General features: G+C 51.2%; 1 protein-coding gene across 1 annotated transcript in view; it reads right to left on the minus strand.

Annotated features, from left to right (window-relative positions):
• The window catches only part of NPLOC4 (NPL4 homolog, ubiquitin recognition factor), a 61475-nt gene that overhangs the window by 40950 nt on the left and 3869 nt on the right, over positions 1–16656 (minus strand). The window contains exons 2-5 of the mRNA XM_043585368.1: positions 16358–16438; positions 6926–7038; positions 2352–2528; positions 617–665 (exon numbers count right to left, since the gene is read on the minus strand). Coding sequence (XP_043441303.1) covers positions 617–665; positions 2352–2528; positions 6926–7038; positions 16358–16438 — 420 coding nt within the window. The remainder of the gene's footprint in view (positions 1–616; positions 666–2351; positions 2529–6925; positions 7039–16357; positions 16439–16656) is intronic.

Below are 16656 nucleotides of genomic sequence, written 5' to 3' on the forward strand. Positions count from 1 at the left end.
CACTTATCGTTCTAGGTCAGAACCAAAGGTTTCTTCGTGTACCAGCTATCTTCCCGAGATTAAAATAAATCTCTATTAAATACAAAATGCTCTAGGTCAGGTAGCTATCAGGAAAATTTGGCGGGGCGAGGGGAGCCGCAAGATGGAGAGGAGGCTCACGAAGAAAATCAGGTTGGCCTTGCTGCTGTAAACTCAGCAGTAACCAGTTACCAGTCAGCATTATTATGGTAACTCTCAATCTCACCAGGACAAATCAGTAGGAGGACGGGAGACTCAGGGAAAAGTAAATCAAAACGACGTCGAGCACAGAAACCGCCAGCCCCAGCGCCGTGTCAGGTTTCAGAAGGATTGTCCGGGGAGCCCGCCGGAACGCTGCCCGTCCATCACCGCAATACAAACGCGTCGGCCATTCATAACCCACCAGAAGGTCGCTCCCATAAATACAGGCCGGCCCTCTTCACGCGGCTTGCACCAGCGGGAACGCCAGGGCCCAGGGCAATAGACAGGTACGGTCCGCTCCGGCTCCGGCCCGGCGCAGGGGTGCAGAGCGGACACCTGACACGCCCTGGGAAGCAGTCCCTCCCGCCAGCCCGGAACTTACGCTGCACGCTCTCACCTCTAGCGGAACACAGTGCACACATTTCCCCAGGGGGCCGTGTCGGCACCTGAGAGCACGGGCGAGAGAAACACAGTGATTAGTAGGCCTGTTTTCCTGTTGCTGCCTCCCAATGTTTTTGATATTTAAAGCGCACACCATACTTAATAAAGTTTTTCCCGACCTGCGTGGAATTATTTTATTTATTTTTTATTTAAGTAAACTCTGCGCCCAACACGGGGCTTGAACTCACGACCCCGAGATCAAGAATTACAGGTTCTACCAACTGAGCCAGCCAGGCACCTGCTGTGCAGAATTATTTTAGCTGGGATGTGAACATTTTTATTGTAATAAAACAGTTTAGTATTTACTCGGATGTGTTATTAGAAAAAATTCATCAGGATGTCAAACCTGTGATTCTATGGGTATTAACTGCTTAAAATGACACCGAGTAAAAACTAAAGTGAGTATACTTAAAATCAATTTCGATAGAGGTTAAGTAAATACTAACAAAGCCGGGATGCGGATGTGGCGAAATCCTTCTCAGTGGAACAGAAGTCACTCCAGTTTGGAAAACACCCACTTTGCGCAAGTTTTGAGAAATGCACGGAGGATGCCTGGCTCTGTGGGTTTCGGCCATTTCGGTCAGAGAAGCCTTAAGAAGACCCACACGTGAGAGGTGACAGCACAATGTGCTCCAATGAGGAGGGCAGTGATGGGCTGGTGGGAAAGCCAAGTGGCAGTCCCTCTGGGCTCAAGCAGATCCTTTTCTAAATGGGGTCAGAACTCCTGGACGCACGAGCATTCTACACTTCAGAGTAGAGACGGCCTGTGTCTGCTAACAGGCAGGCTCTCACAGACGGCAGGCCAGAACGCACCCATACACGCACACAGCCACCCTGGAAAGGTTCCTAATGAAGGCCCGAAGACACAGGCCGTGGGGGAAGCCAGCGCGGGATCCCTGGGAGGAAATGCAAATGAACAGGGACACAGGCTGTGGCTCTGGAACGGCTCCATGCTGAGCTGCTGAGCACCACTTGGGCTCTTTAGTCCAAGACCCGCGAGTTGCTAAGGCAGCACTTAGATCCCAGCATCTCGGCGTCAGCACCCCGGCACGTTTACGGAGCTCTACTGCAGAGACGAACAACCTTCCCCCAGACAACTTCCCATCACTGAGCGTCCACTCAGATGTTTCTAACTGGTTTCTTTAAAAGAACTGCAAAAAACCCAAACTACACAAACGCGCCCCACGTAATCCCGGGTGGAAGGTAACCGTGCCGACAAGGAGCAGCGAGCGTCCCCGGATGGGACACCCGCCGAACAGAACGGGCAGAACGTACTGTGTGGATGCGCTGTTGAAATGTCCCTCCTGTAAGTGAACGAGGGGACCCGAACAAGGACCTTCCGCTGCTAGGTGCCCAGGCGTCACCCCCCCACCCCCCACGCTTGCCCCGCCGCACCCACACCCGCTAAAGCCGCGCCCGCTGCGTGGGCGGCAAGTGTCTCAGGAGCGCATCCCGGGAAAGGCTTGGTTCCAGTTCCCTCCCGTATTCCAGATCTTAGTTCCAAACACTTGAACGCTTTTAGAGTACGTGAGACTCACACGGTAAGAAAAAGCTTCCAGAGTCACTTGGAGTGAAATCTCGCCTGAACGGAGAGGATCCAACTCAGAACTTGCCTCTCTTCCTCAGCCACTCCCTAAAGCAGGGCCCGTCCGAACCCTTCCCTCCGCCAGCTCAGCGGCGCCAGCACTTACAGCTGTGGGTCGCGGCTTCTGTAAATCTTCCCGTCCTGCTTGCTGAGGTACTGGTCGATCTCGTCTTCCGCCACGGTGGGAGCGCCGCAGGCCTTCGACCCCGGCGGGACCGACGTCTCCATTTCCGACGAGGGGCCGGCGAGGCCCGAGGGGAACAGGAACAGCAAATCTCCATGCCTGTCAGGTGACGAACACAGGGCAGGGCCTGCCTCCCTTCCTCTCACAACCTGGGCCGCCCAGACGAGCTGCTCAGATGTGAGGGTCTCCGGCATCCGACCTCCCCGAAGGCCCAAACGACGAGGCTGCTAATTCTAAGAGCCCAGAGCCCTCCCTGCACGGCACTGCCACGCGCCTAGCACTCCGAAGGTCAGGGAGGGCGCTCCGTGGCCGTGACTTCATCTCTCGCCCAACTGTAAGACCCCTATGCCCGCCCGACGCCACACAGATGAAACACGGTCGCGACGTATACACCCGGCCCGTGGGCGGCACTCTCCCCTGCTCACGCCGCGCCTGGCTCCCACTTCTCTTTGTTCCTTCTTCCCCGCCTACTATCGAGCACCCCTAAGTCTCGCCGCCTAGTACACAGCCTTCCATTTCCACCCTACGTTCCCCACGTTCCTCCCTACGTTCACACTCACCGCCCCACACGTATGCACAGACACGTACGTCCCACTCGATAAAAATGAGATGACCGAAGACGTATTCTTTGCATCCGCTTTTCTCATTCAACGACACCTCACCCGAGATCCCTCCAAACACGGTCTAGGTCTGAGCACTGCTTCTAACGGCCGCACCCCCCGGCGAGCCTGCCTCCGGGCTCACCCCGTCTCCCACGCCGGTGGCGTGTGCACCGACGGGCGTGTGCACCGACGGGTGTCTGCCGCCATGGGCACCACTGGACGAAACGACCAAAGTCAGGCAGCTGCGTGGTTTTACTTCTACAGGGCACGTTTCCAGAAGTGGCCCTATGAGGAGGGCTTCTGCTGGTTTTTAAAGCCAAACAGGCTGCACAACTCACATTTCAAACGGCAGAGTTTGACCTTCTGTCATTTGCCATGTCAACTACGCTCCTTTGCTCACTCACACTGCCGACTCACCGCCAGACCCGGCGGCACAGCCAAGCCCCAGGCCTGAGGCGTGTGACGTCCCCGCTCACAAGCAGCGGTCCAGACGCAGCATGGGCTCCCGCGCGCGGAGGGCCTGCGGCACGAAGATCAGCCCCGGTCTTGAAGGCAGAGCTGTGGCACCACGTGTGGTAGGCACCGAACTGCCGGAAGACCGAAGGGACAGCCTGCCGCACCCCTGACCCCGCTCCCCGAGCGAGGTGGGGCAGCGGGCCTCGAGCACAGACACCAGAGACACAGGCCGCTAAGAGGCTTGGCCCTTTGGCTCTGCAGCGGGTCTGTTCTCCCCTCTGCCTCTTCCCCACCGAGGGAACAAACCTGCCAGACTCCAGCTAGAGACCTCCGTTTCTAGCAAGGGACCGGACATTCCTCCACACCCCCAGCCGTGGAATTCTTGGCTCGGCGGCTACTTCTGCTTTAGCAGATCTACTCCGACAAGCACCGCGGAGCTCTGGACAAAGTACGGAGCTCCCGCAGGGTCTCGACAGCCCACAGTAGCTCAAACAAGAACAGCGAGAGAACACTGCACGACAGGGGCCCTGAGCTTGGCTTACACAGTCGTTCTCTGGGCAACGGGAAGCGAGGCCCTGAGCCAGCCTGTCCAAAGCAGGTTGCCCAGCCTGAAAGGCCACACATAAAAGCCAGACGTCTCAACAGCTGGGAGAGACCACCAGCTGAGAATAGGAACCAAGGAGGAATCCTGTCTTCCTCCACCCACTACGCAGCGGTGGATGCTGTAGTCCCTCAGGGTCTGAAACCAAAGGCCTGCTGTGCCGCACGCACCGGGGTGGGATGAGGGACGCTACCCGGCTCAGGAAGCCCAAAGACAGAAATTAACTCGAAGGCCCGCCAGGTTCACGGGCCCCCTTGTCCCAACAGAAGCAAGTGCAGGCCTCCCTCCACGGAAAAGCCACTCCCCTGCAGCTCTCCAGGACTCCCCAAGACCAAGTTTGGTCAACTACAAGCTCTCAAAAAAGGGTCACCAAACGCAGGAGAGAACCGAGTCATCACACGCACGAGTGGGCAGAGACAACAATACCAGAGAAAGAGAACCGAGGACTTCAGATTTGGAATTACACGACTTGGAACACAATCTGCCACAGAATGGTCACCGGAAACGGGATGGAAAAAGCCCAAGCAGCAAGAGGCCACCCAACAACATGGGCTTCTGGGAGCAGGGTGGCAGGGTCACAGATTCAGTAAATCTTCCCAAGTCCCCCTCATACGGACAGGCCAAACAACCACAGACAGCACCAACACGCACCCCGATTCCATACGGGGGAGACAGACCACAGACACCCCAAGACCCCAGACAGAAGCCTCACGCGTGTGACTGGCCAAGGCAGAGCCCCCGGGGAGCCCGGCGCTCCTCACCGGAAGCCTAGAGGCCGGTGTGAGAGCAGTGTGGCCCCCACGAGTGCATGTTGCTAACAGCTGGATCCGAAAAGAAATCAATTCGAACATTTTATAAGTGAAAAATGTAATCACTGCAATAACAAAGAGAAATGGGGAGCAGTGATATTTAAAGAGATAATGGCAGGGCGCCTGGGTGGCTCAGTCGGTTGGGCGTCCGACTTTGGCTCAGGTCATGATCTCGCAGTCGGTGGGTTCGAGCCCCGCGTCGGGCTCTGTGCTGACAGCTCGGAGCCTGGAGCCTGCTTCCGATTCTGTGTCTCCCTCCCTCTCTCTGCCCCTCCTCCACTCATGCTCTGTCTCTCTCTCTGTCAAAAACAAACATTTGAAAAAAAATAAAAAGAGATAATGGCCACAAATTCTGCAGACCTGATCTACAGGTATAGGAAACACAGTGTACATCAGGCAGGATTAAAGGAACCAGGAATCCACACCTGGACAGATCAGACAGAAACCAGGACCCCATGAGAAACAGAAGATCTAAAAGCAGCCAGAGGGAAAAAAGGATCACCTCTAAATGAACAGAGTCAAGCAGACTGGACTACAACCCCAGAGGCCAGAAGAAGTGGGGAAAGACCCAACACCAACGTCAAGGAGAGGCACGTCACTCCTGCCCAAAGACGTCAGGTAAGAGAGAACATAGCCCTCAAGGTCAGATCCAAGTTGGACAATAACTAGTATGACTATCACTGGAAAGATACATTTAAGCGTGACTCACAGCGCCTCCAAGTGCCCCCCAGGATGGCCAAGCTGCCCCACTCCCGGGCCCCACCCCCCTGGGACAGCTCTATGACAACACTACAGTTTGGAGGCTTTCTCTCAGAGGCGTTTCGCTCTGTAACCTCCGCCCTTGCTTGCATCCGCTATCAAAACAGTTTTGGGTAACACAGGCATCATCCGCACGCTCACCGTGGGCAGGCGCTGCGCAGCCACGGGAAGGCGGCACTGCTACTCGAGGACCAAGAGGGTGAGGCCCAGGGGGGTTAAGTAACTTCCCCAGATGAACCGAAACCACGGAACGTTCACGAGAAGTGATTCTCAAGATACAAAGCCCTTTACAAGCTGAGAGGAAGGATGACCTCACCCACGTGGGGAATGGACGTCAACAACGAAAGGCTTTAGCTAATTACAGAAACAGGCAAGTGGCAGGTACCCAACAAATATCTGTTGAGGAACAAATGAATGAATGTTATAATTGCGTATTTTTCCTCCTAGGCATACTAATTCACGAACCTAAAAACGATCACACAAATTGTCCAAATAGCCTATTATTCTAACTGGTAAACAGACGCAGGGCCGACCGCCAGCAAAGCCAGCTCGATCACCACAGCAGCCACACGGCCTGCAGCCCCGACAGGAGAGAGCTCCAAGCTCGCTGCCGAGGACAGAGATCACCGGCACGTGAGCAGGTATGCCCAGACAATTCGGACAGGAGTCAGCAAACTTCTTCTGTGAAGAGCCAAACAGTAAATATTTTCGGCTTCGGGGGCCAGGCCGTCTATCACAATCACTCAGCTCCCTTGGAGCACAAGAGCACAGCAACGCATGGATGTGGCTGGGCTCCAATTAAACTACGGAGAACAGGCAGCGGCCACGGTAAGAGGTTTTTACATCCTGGAAACGCTACTGACGTGACTGCCCCCCCCCCAAGGAGCTCGAGGGGGTCACGCCACCAAGAAATATAGTGTGGGCGACGGCCCCTCCTCCCCGCCAAGCAGTCCCGAGGCAGAACTCCCCACAGCCGCGTTCAAGGTCCTTCTCTGCAGAGACAGAGCTGAGTGTGCAGCTGGGCGCACACCCCGAACCCATAACTCTCTCTCCTCAGTGACAAAAGCTCAGAATCTGCAAGTCAATCAGCTCAGCACAAGAGGACCAGCGAAGCCGGTGTGACTGCTGAAATCCCGGCAAAAAACACGCTCACCTGCACTCCAGCCACCGCGCGGTGGCACTGGGAGGCAATCGGGTAGAATGAGCGATCGGTGGGCCACTGGAGTCACCCCCTCCCCGCCCTGTCATCCCCCCCCCCACGGCACTTACTTGATTTTGAGCAGACTCAGGGATTTGGTAGATGATGCTGTTATCTCTCCAGTCTTGTTTCTATTTATGTAAACTGAGAAGCCATTATTCTGGAAGCCAAACTCTTTTGCGACCTAAAACAAGCAGAAAACAACAGAGATTTAAAAAAATTTTGAGTATCACTACTCGGGCCACACACATACCAAATAATAATATTAGAACACTCGTTAAATTTAGAAACTGTTCCTCGTGAACCAAATTTCTTTTGTTATTTTGCTCTCTTGGGAGGAAATTTGTGCTGCCCACACAAAAAAGCGGCCAAGCAGAAGCGAAGATTTGTGTAAATGATAAGACTGAATGACACACGTCAGAGTTTGACGCAAGCAAAAGTCATGGCCGTATCTGGAAAGTTTATTTCTATTTTTGAAATCAATTCCAATGTTAAAGCCCAGCAGAAGAAAGCCAGAAGTGAAGAACGAGGCTCCCGTGCCTATGACAGCAAGTGTCCACCATGCCAGGTACTCAGTGGGTGCTGAGAATACTCACCGCTCACTCACCAACCGGTAAACGGTCTTACGTGCCGGCTCCACTCTGGGCGCTCCGAACACGACCGTGAACAACAAAGCCAAGGTTCCTGCTATCGAGGACCTCAGCATCACAGCGGGGAGAGAAAGTTAGCAGATGAGAAGCGCAGGTCGAGGTCAGCACCACGGCAGGAAAGGAAGAGAGGGAAGCATGGGAGAGGCCACTCTAGATGGGAGGACAGACAGGCCTCTGCGAAGACCACGTCTGAGCAGAGGCCCGGAGGAAGAGACTAAAGCTGCTACTCAGAGCTGAGAAAGAAAAGTGCAGCCAGCAGGAGTAGCACAGAGGCCGAGAAGCAGGAAGGGGGTGGGTGGGAAGAGAGAGGCCAGTGAGGCCAGAGCCCAGCGGGCAGAAAGGAAACGGTCAGCAACAGAATGGGAAGGGGGACAAGAGCTGGCACACAGGGCCGCAGGGGCTAAGGGCAGGGGGCTGCCAAGCCATCGACAGTCTGAAGGTGGGAAGAGAGCCCAGAGGAGACGGGCTCAGACACGGCCGAGACTTGGGGACGGAGCGGGGAGGACCTTCCGGCTCTCATAAGCAACGGCCTCTGCTGATGGGTGGGATGAGGGGCAGGACAGAGTGAGGGAAAGGAAGGACATAAGCGGGGCGTTCAGACTTCTGGCTTGGAAGCAGGTGGGATGGAAGCCACACCTGTAAGGAAGCAAGGAAGAGGGCCGAGGAGGAGGAAGACTGAAGGGAAAGCCAAGCCTTCCCTCCAACGCCCAGGCGCCCTGGGGAAGGCATCAGCCGGCAGTCAGCACCTGAGACCCGGCCAGGAGAGGAGTCCGAGCCATGGCTCAATGCTCAGGGGCCAGCCAGGTAGAGGCAAACGAAGAGACCAGGAGTCTCATCAGAGAAACAAACAATAAAAGAGAATCAAATGGAAATTCTACAACGGAAAAATACGATAACTGAAATGGAAAACACCGATGGGCTTGCCAGCCGAAGGGAGAAGCAGAAGAAAGAGTCAATGTACCTGAAGACAGATTACTAGAGCCTGCACGACCTCAAAACAGAGATTTGTCAGAAAATGAACAGAACCTTCAGAACTCCGGGGACAATATTTAATTAATGGTCCTACGGAAAAGAAAATAGAGAACTGGAAAGTATTTGAAGAGAGAATGGCTGAAAACCTCAAAAGTGACAACAAACCGAGTAACAAATCCAGGAAGTTCAGCAAATCCCAAGTGAGATCCATTAAAAAACCACCCCTAGGTGCATGCATCATGCTTGAACCGCTGACAGCCGGAGATCAATGGAGACCAGAAGACAATGGAAGGACGCCTTCAAAGTGCTGAGATGGAACAAAAATCTGTCAACTCAGAATTCTGTATCTGGCGAAAATACCCTTCAAATACAAAGGCACACTGAAAACGTTTTCAGGCCAAAACCTAAGAGGGCGTCACCAGCAAGCCTCCACTACAGGAAATGCCGGATGTTCCCCAAGCTGATGAATGCAACACCAGGTACAAGTCACACCGAGGAAAAACACTGGAAGAAAAAGGCAGAAAGTATGACAGCAAAAACTCTAAACTATACAATAGGAAACTATCACATTAAATGTTCCATGATTGGTTTAAAAATTTTTTTTATGTTTATTTTCAAGAGAGAGAGAATGAACAGGGGAGGGGCAGAGAGAGAGGGAGACACAGAACCCAAAGGAGGTTCCAGGCTCTGAGCTGTCAGCACAGAGCCCGACGTGGGGCTCGAACTCACGGACCGCGAGATCGTGACCTGAGCTGAAGTCAGATGCTTAACTGACTGACCCACCCAGGTGTGTCTCGTGTGTTTTGTTTAATTTTTTTTTTTTTAACGTTTATTCATTTTTGAGAGACAGAATATGAGTGGGTAAGGGGCAGAGAGAGAGGGAGACACAGAATCTGAAGCCGGCTCCAGGCTCCGAGCTGTCAGCACAGAGCCTGGCATGGGGCTCGAACTCACAGACTGCGAGATCATGACCCGAACCGAAGTTGGACACTCAACCCCCAACCGACTGAGCCACCCAGGTGCCCCTCTCGTGATTGGTTTTAAAAAAAGAACTGCAGGGGCACCCGGACGGCTCAGTGGGTTGAGCGTCCAACTCTGTGATTCTGGCTCAGGTCAGGATCTCACTGTTCATGGGCCCAAGACCCATGATGGGGTCTGCACCGACAGCGTGGAGCCTGCCTGAGATTCTCTCTCTCTGCCCCTCCCTGCCTTGCGCACGTGTGTGCTCACTTTCTCTCAAAATAAATAAATAAATAAATATTTTTAAAAATGTACAGATTTGTTGCTAAAACCTACTCTTAATTCACTATGAGAAAAAAGTTGATTTAATGATTAACCTTACATATTAACCTTATTTTCTACTGTTTTTATTTTTGAACGTTTATTTATTGAGACAGCGCACGTGCGCGAGAGCACAAAAGCTAGGGAGGAGTAGACAGAGAGGGAGAGAGAGAATCCCAAGCAGGCTCCACACTGTCAGTGTGCAGAGCCCGATGTGGGGCTTGAACTCACAAACCATGAGATCATGACCTGAGCTGGTATCAGATGTTTAGCCAACTGAGCCACCCAGGCGCCCCTCTACTCATTTTAAAGCAATGGAATGCAAGTAACTCCAACCACCAGGATAATAAGGCAGAAAGTATGACAACAAAAACTCTAAACTATGTAATAGGAAACTGTTGAAAACTCTGAAATTCTCCAAGTGATAAGAAATGGTCTTCAGACAAACAAGATTTTCTATCAGACAAACATGGTGTCCGATACCATCCATATGGTTTTTTCCAGGCTAAAACTGACATTAATAAGGGGCCACTGGGTGGCTCAGTAGGTTGTGTCCAAGGCTCAGGTCATGATCTCACGGTTCGGGAGTCTGAGACCCGCGTCGGGCTCTCTGATGTCAGCGCAGAGCCCACTTCAGATCCTCTGTCCCCCTCTCTCACCCCTTCCCTGCTCTCTCTCTCTCAAAAATAAAATATTAAAAAAATAAAAAAGGCATTAATAAAATAAAGCACGAGCAAATGAAGACCATGAAATGTGTATTCCCAACTGCAGAAAAAGACTAAAGACTAAAAATAACGTCTTTAGTTTGACTTTTCTCTGAAATAACTTAGGTATAAACCGAAACTAACCGACTGTGGCATTTCGGCTTTTCCGCAAAAGTATCGTGTGTTTCCGTACACAATGCCTTGCAAGCTATTCCCAAAAATGAGAAAGCTCTCTCCAGGAGTGTGAGCTCCATGAAAGCTGCCAAACACTCCCAGGATGAAAAGGCGTTTCCCAAATGGGGCAGGGTTGTTGTAGAGCCGGCCCTTTGTGTGAAGGCAAGTCCCCCGGGGACCGCATGACCAGAGCTTTGAGCTTCCTGTTAGGCCTGAGATGCAGCAGCGTTTTCAAACGTGCTGACCAGCAACAGTACTTCGCATACGTCGAATCCCACTTTTGAGAGAGACAGAAGCGTACGGAGTACTTTTTTATGCTACTCCAACGAACTGCTTCTGCGAACTTTTGAGTGCTTTACCTAAAGATCCGGTCATCTACCACGAGGCACCGACCATTAACAACGGAAGTCTGAGCACAGTCTCACAAGGGCATCATCAAGGTCTTAAAAACTTTACAGTCACACCTGAGGTAAACCCTGCGTACGATTACCGTAATAAAGTCAGAAATGGTATGGAATGAAATTGATACACGTATAATTCAAAGTAACAAGAACACACGGCATGATTCCGTTTACATTAGATTCAGAAACAGGCAAAACCAAAATCTGGGGTTTAGGAACGCACGTTGAGGTGGCACAACACAGAAAAGCGGGGAAGCCCTCCGCGTCAAGCCCGGAGAGAGCCGAGGGAGCGGGGAAGGCCGACCGGCCGATCCCGCGGCAACGGCGGCGCCCCCGCTCGACCTAAGTGTCTCCGCCACCTTCCGTCACTTGGCTGCCTGTAATGTGCGAGCACATCTTAGGATGTACTTTACTTCGTGGTTAGAAAAGAAGAAGACGGGACCGGGTCCCAGCCCCCACCTGCCCGGGCGGGGGAGCCACAGCAGCGGCCCGGCGGGTCAGCTGGGGAGCACGAGGGGTGGGCATGGGCACCGGCCAGACGAGCGGCCCCTCCGAGGGGCTTACGGCCTGGCGGCGCGTGGGACGAGCAGCGTTAGATGGTCTCGAAGAACCAGCCGCGCCGAGACCGTGAGAGCCGCTCCACCTCACCCGTGTCCTCACACTCGCAAACAAGGTTCCTTAGGGGGCGCAGCGCCACGTGCTGAGGCGGGATCAAGGCCGTCCAACGTGGGGACGGCAAGCCGGAGCCGGCAATGGTCACAGCGGCCGACGCACGAGTCTGTGAGGGAACGGAAAAGCCACTCCAAGCCCCCTTACGCACAGCCAGATCGCTAGTTACTGAAAATGAGTACGATCTACTTCGTGAGACCCCCGGAGTGGTCCTTCATAGAGACACAACACGCAACGGCAGATACCAAGGGCCGGGGGTGGCGAGAAAGAGGAGCTATCTGTTTATGGGGAGAGTTTCAGATTTGAAAGACGAAAAAGTTCTGGAAACAGATGGTCGTGACGGTTGCACAACGATACGCGTACACTTAACACTACTGAACTGTACGCTTAAAAACGGGTTAGACGGGGGCGCGTGGCTGGCTCAGTCGGTGGAGCGTGGGACTCTCAGAGTTGTGAGTTCGAGCCCCACGCTGGCTGTAGAGATTACAAAAAAATAAACTTTAAACTCTTAAAAGAAAATGACACACAAAATTTACCATCTAAACCAATTTTTAAAAATTTTTTTTAAGTTCATTTATTTTTTTGAGAGAGACAGAGCACGAGCGGGGTTGGGGCAGAGAGAGAAGGAGACACAGGATCCCAAGCAGGCTCCGGGCTCTGAGCTGTCAACACAGAGCCCGATGTGGAGCTCGAACCCACGAACCGCCAGCTCGTGACCTGACGCAAAGTCGGACGCTTAACCGACTGAGCCACCCACAATGTTTATAAATCTCTGGGTGCCTGGGTGGTTCAGTCGTTTAAGCATCCATCCAACTTCCGGTCAGGTCATGAGCTCGTGGTTCCTGAGTTCAAGCCCCTCATTGGGCTCTGTGCTGACAGCTCGGAGCCTGGAGCCTGTAGCCTGTTTTGGATCCTGTGTCTCTCTCTGTCCCTGCCCTGTCCACGCTGTCTCTATCTCTCAAGAATAAACACTAAAAAAAAAAAAAAAAAATTGTTTTTTTTTAAATTTAAAGTAATCTCTACAGCCGAGGGGCTTGAACGCACGACCCCAAGATGAAGAGTTGCATGCTCCACCGACTAAGTCAGCCAGGCGCCCCTGTTAGGCGTTATTTTTAAACATAATTTTTAAAAAGATATAAATCTACATTTATTGACATAAAACCATTCCTTAACGTATTGTCAAGTGAAAAAAACCAAGTTACAAATTCTCCTGTAAGTTTTTAACATCTTTGGAATGGATGCATCTTAGGAACAATGGCGTGTTACAGTTCTTGCCTGCGGGACAGCAGGACATACAGGTGACTGCCTGAGCTCCTGTAAACCTGTCACCTAGGTAGCATGGTTGAGTAACTGTCATCCCTCAACATTTCTGTCAAACAAGCCATCTAATGATCAATCAAGGAAAGAACAGGAATTTTGGCTGCTGGGCCCCGCCCGCTAGTAAGACAGCAGTTTTTGAGTATTCCCAAGAAAACCTCCAGTACCAGCGCCTACAGAACAGGTGTGGGCAGCTGGTGTTAATCCTCCTGACAGAGCAGAAGATGACCCTCTGCAGGGAGATGGGGACAGTGACAGCTGAATCCAAACAATGGTTCAGAAGGGCCAGACTCTGAATATGACATTGGAGAGAGATCCGACCCAATTAATTTCACTCAGATTTTCTTTCTTGTGTATGTATAAGAACAACACGTGATTAAAATAAACTTCCAGGGGCGCCTGGGTGGCTCAGTCAGTTAAGCGTCCAACTCTTGTTTTCAGCTCAGGCCATGATCTCATGGTTCGTGAGATCGAGCCCTGCACTGGGCTCTGTTCACAGTGCAGAGCCTGCTTGGGATTCTCTCTCCCTCTCTCTTGTCCCTCCCTTGAGCACGTGCCCACACGCTCCCTCTCTCTCAAACATTTTTTAATAAATAATTCCAAGCAAGTCTAGAAAAACACTTTATGTAAGTATAAAACCTAAATGACAAGGGAAAGCAGGTGTGAAAGCATTTTTTCTTTCCTAATGGTACACAAATGTTTCTCCTTAAACTCAACAATGTCTTAGATTTGATGAAATACAGCGACAGTACGGTACGATCCCACTTACTGAAGATGTGCACACACCTGTGTATGTGTGCACGCGTGTGCACTAAAGACGTGCCATGTTAACAGTTATTTCTGAGTGGTTCTCGCTTGCTTCTTTATACTTTTCTGTATTGTTTGCACCTTTTATAATTAATCCATATTACTCTTCTAACCAGAAGAAAGGATTTTCATTTAAGGGGAAACACATTTCAGAGTAATAAGTATGTTTGTTTTTTGAGTATTCCCAAGAAAATCTCCCCTAGACGGTAACTACTATGCAGACGATGGCTTCAGAGACAAAGCGGTCAAAGCTACCCCACATCCCCCAACTCCAACCCTCCCAGTGACTGGTTGTCATTCTGCGTCTCCCTGTGTGAGGTCACAATGAACTACCCAGAGGGAAATACTAGCACTGTAAGGATACTTGTAAAGCAAATAAAAGTGAGAACTACGATGTTATATTCTTAGGTTTCTCTGAAACCTGAATGTAACCTGTTTGACAACCCTACATTTGCTACCAAGCACAAAAGCCTCAAGTTAAAATCAAAATCATATTCCTACATGGTCACTATAAATTTAAGAAATTTCCCTACCACAAAGCCTCAAAGAAAAAAAGAACTGCATGCAGGACTCTAATGGCCGGTGTTTACCACGCAATTGCCTAAGCAGTAGCTACTTAATGCTTAATCTCAGTCTCAGATGATCTCTCGAGAATTCCAGAATGCACCGTACCCCAGCTCGACCCCTAGGAGCAAGCTGACCACGGTCAGCAGCTACAAAAAGAGCAAAGAGGAGGAAATTAGAATTTCTTAAAGACTCAGAGATTCTCCTCTCTGGCGTCCAGCGCAGCTAATTCTCTCTCCTTTTATTCTTATAAATATAGCCCTGTAAGCGGTGCTATGGCATTATGATAGCAACTACCTTTTAGACCAAATTTCCCAAGGGTGGCTGGGTGGCTCAGTAAGTTACGCATCCGACTTCAGCTCAGGCCATGATCTTACGGTTCGTGAGTTCGAGCATCACATCAGGGTCTGTGCTGACAGCTCAGAGTCTGCTTTGGATTCTATGTCTCCTTCTCTGTTCCTCCCCTACTCACACTCTGTCTCTCTCAAAATAAATAAACGTTTAAAAAAAAAAAAAAAAAAAGAGGAGGGGCACCTGGGTGGCTCAGTCGGTTAAGCGTCCGACTTCGGCTCAGGTCATGATCTCGCAGTTTGTGAGTTCGAGCCCCGCGTCGGGCTGTATGCTGACAGCTCAGAGCCTGGAGCCTGGAGCCTGCTTCCGATTCTGTGTCTCCCTCTCTCTCTCTGCCCCTCCCCTGCTCATGCTCTGACTCTCTCTGTCTCAAAAATAAATAAAACATTAAAAAAAACATTAAAAAAGAAAGAAAGAAAGAAACAAACAAACAAACAAACCACGGCTGCCTGGGTGGCTTAGTCAGTTAAGCGCCCGACTTTCGCTCAGGTCATTATCTCACAGTCCGGCCCCACGTCCGGCTCTGTGCTGACAGCTCAGAGCCTGGAGCCTGCTTCAGGTTCTGTTTCCCTCTCTCTCTACCCCTCTCCCACTCATGCTCTGTCAGTCTCTCTCAAAAATAAATAAACGTTAAAAAAATTTAAGAAGAAAGAAACCAAATTTCCCAAATAAGTGTTGTGGACCCACTAACAGATGACAGCCCAGTGATCCTCCTAAATCTGTTTACTTCCCAGGCCTTCAGTTTCCACCTTTGTGAAAAAAAGAAAAGATCAGACTACATGACACCTAAGATTTCCCCTGGCTCTAACACTCTATGACCCCGAAACCTTTTTTGTTTATGAGAATGAAAAACAGTATTTATTATTACAAAGGTAACATCTGCTCACAACAGATTCAAATAACACAGAATGTATAAAGGTGGGCACACTTTTTCCCCTAAAGGAAAGTATATATTTTCGCAAGCCATATGGTGCCCGTCACAACTACTCAGCTCCTTGTTGGAGTTCAAGAGTAGCCAGACGATACATAAACCAGTGAGTGTGGCTGGGTTCTGATGCAACTTTATTTACAGAAATAGGAGGTCAGGGAAATGCAATCAGCGTGCCGAGGGGGGAAAAAATCAGTCCGCCCATGAGCCATAGTTTGCCAATCTCTGGCATGGGGTATAAAGCAAGGGCCACTCTCCTCCCTGGGTGACCCTTCTTAAATCTGGCTGTGCTCTTTCCCATTACATTCTGTGCTCACCCAACACATCTGTGCACGTGGCTCTAAGTCTCTAGGAGCAAAGTGGATCACTCTATACGTGTTTTTAACAACTCTCCTTTGGTGGACAGCTGAAGTCTCTCACTCTCCAATATTTCATTCTCGTAAACACCAGTCCCGTGAACTATTTTTCCACTCATCTTCGGCCCCCTGGTCCTACGAGTGTAAGCAATGGTCAGCTGTGACACGATCTGACGCCGGGTCAGTCCAATCCGTCATGACAGAGAAAAGCAGTGCCAGAGGCTGAGCTAGGGAGTGGGCAGAATCAGGAGAGGAGGAGGGAAGAGGCAGCACAGACGGGAAGGGAGCAAAAGAGCAGGGGAGGGAGGACACACCCAGGCCACAGCTACCTTTTTCAGAAACGCTGCGGCTGTTTCTCTCTTCGTGGCTGTGATCCGCTTCACCCCGTCCGGGGACTGGACACGGATTATCTGTCACAAATGAAACAAGGTGGTCACCACATGGATGAGTAAGCTCCCGACCTACCACTGAAACTAACATCTGCAGTCTCTCAGCATCTGGGTCACCGAAACTTAGAGCCAAACCTCACCGTTCCCCTGGCAACACCCAACCCAGTATTTCAAAAGATGAAGCCGAGGTAGGGGAGAGTCACCACCACAAGGGAAGAAACTCCACTGCCATTTCACTC

The sequence above is a fragment of the Prionailurus bengalensis genome, chromosome E1, assembly GCF_016509475.1.
Source record: "Prionailurus bengalensis isolate Pbe53 chromosome E1, Fcat_Pben_1.1_paternal_pri, whole genome shotgun sequence".
NCBI lineage: Eukaryota > Metazoa > Chordata > Mammalia > Carnivora > Felidae > Prionailurus > Prionailurus bengalensis.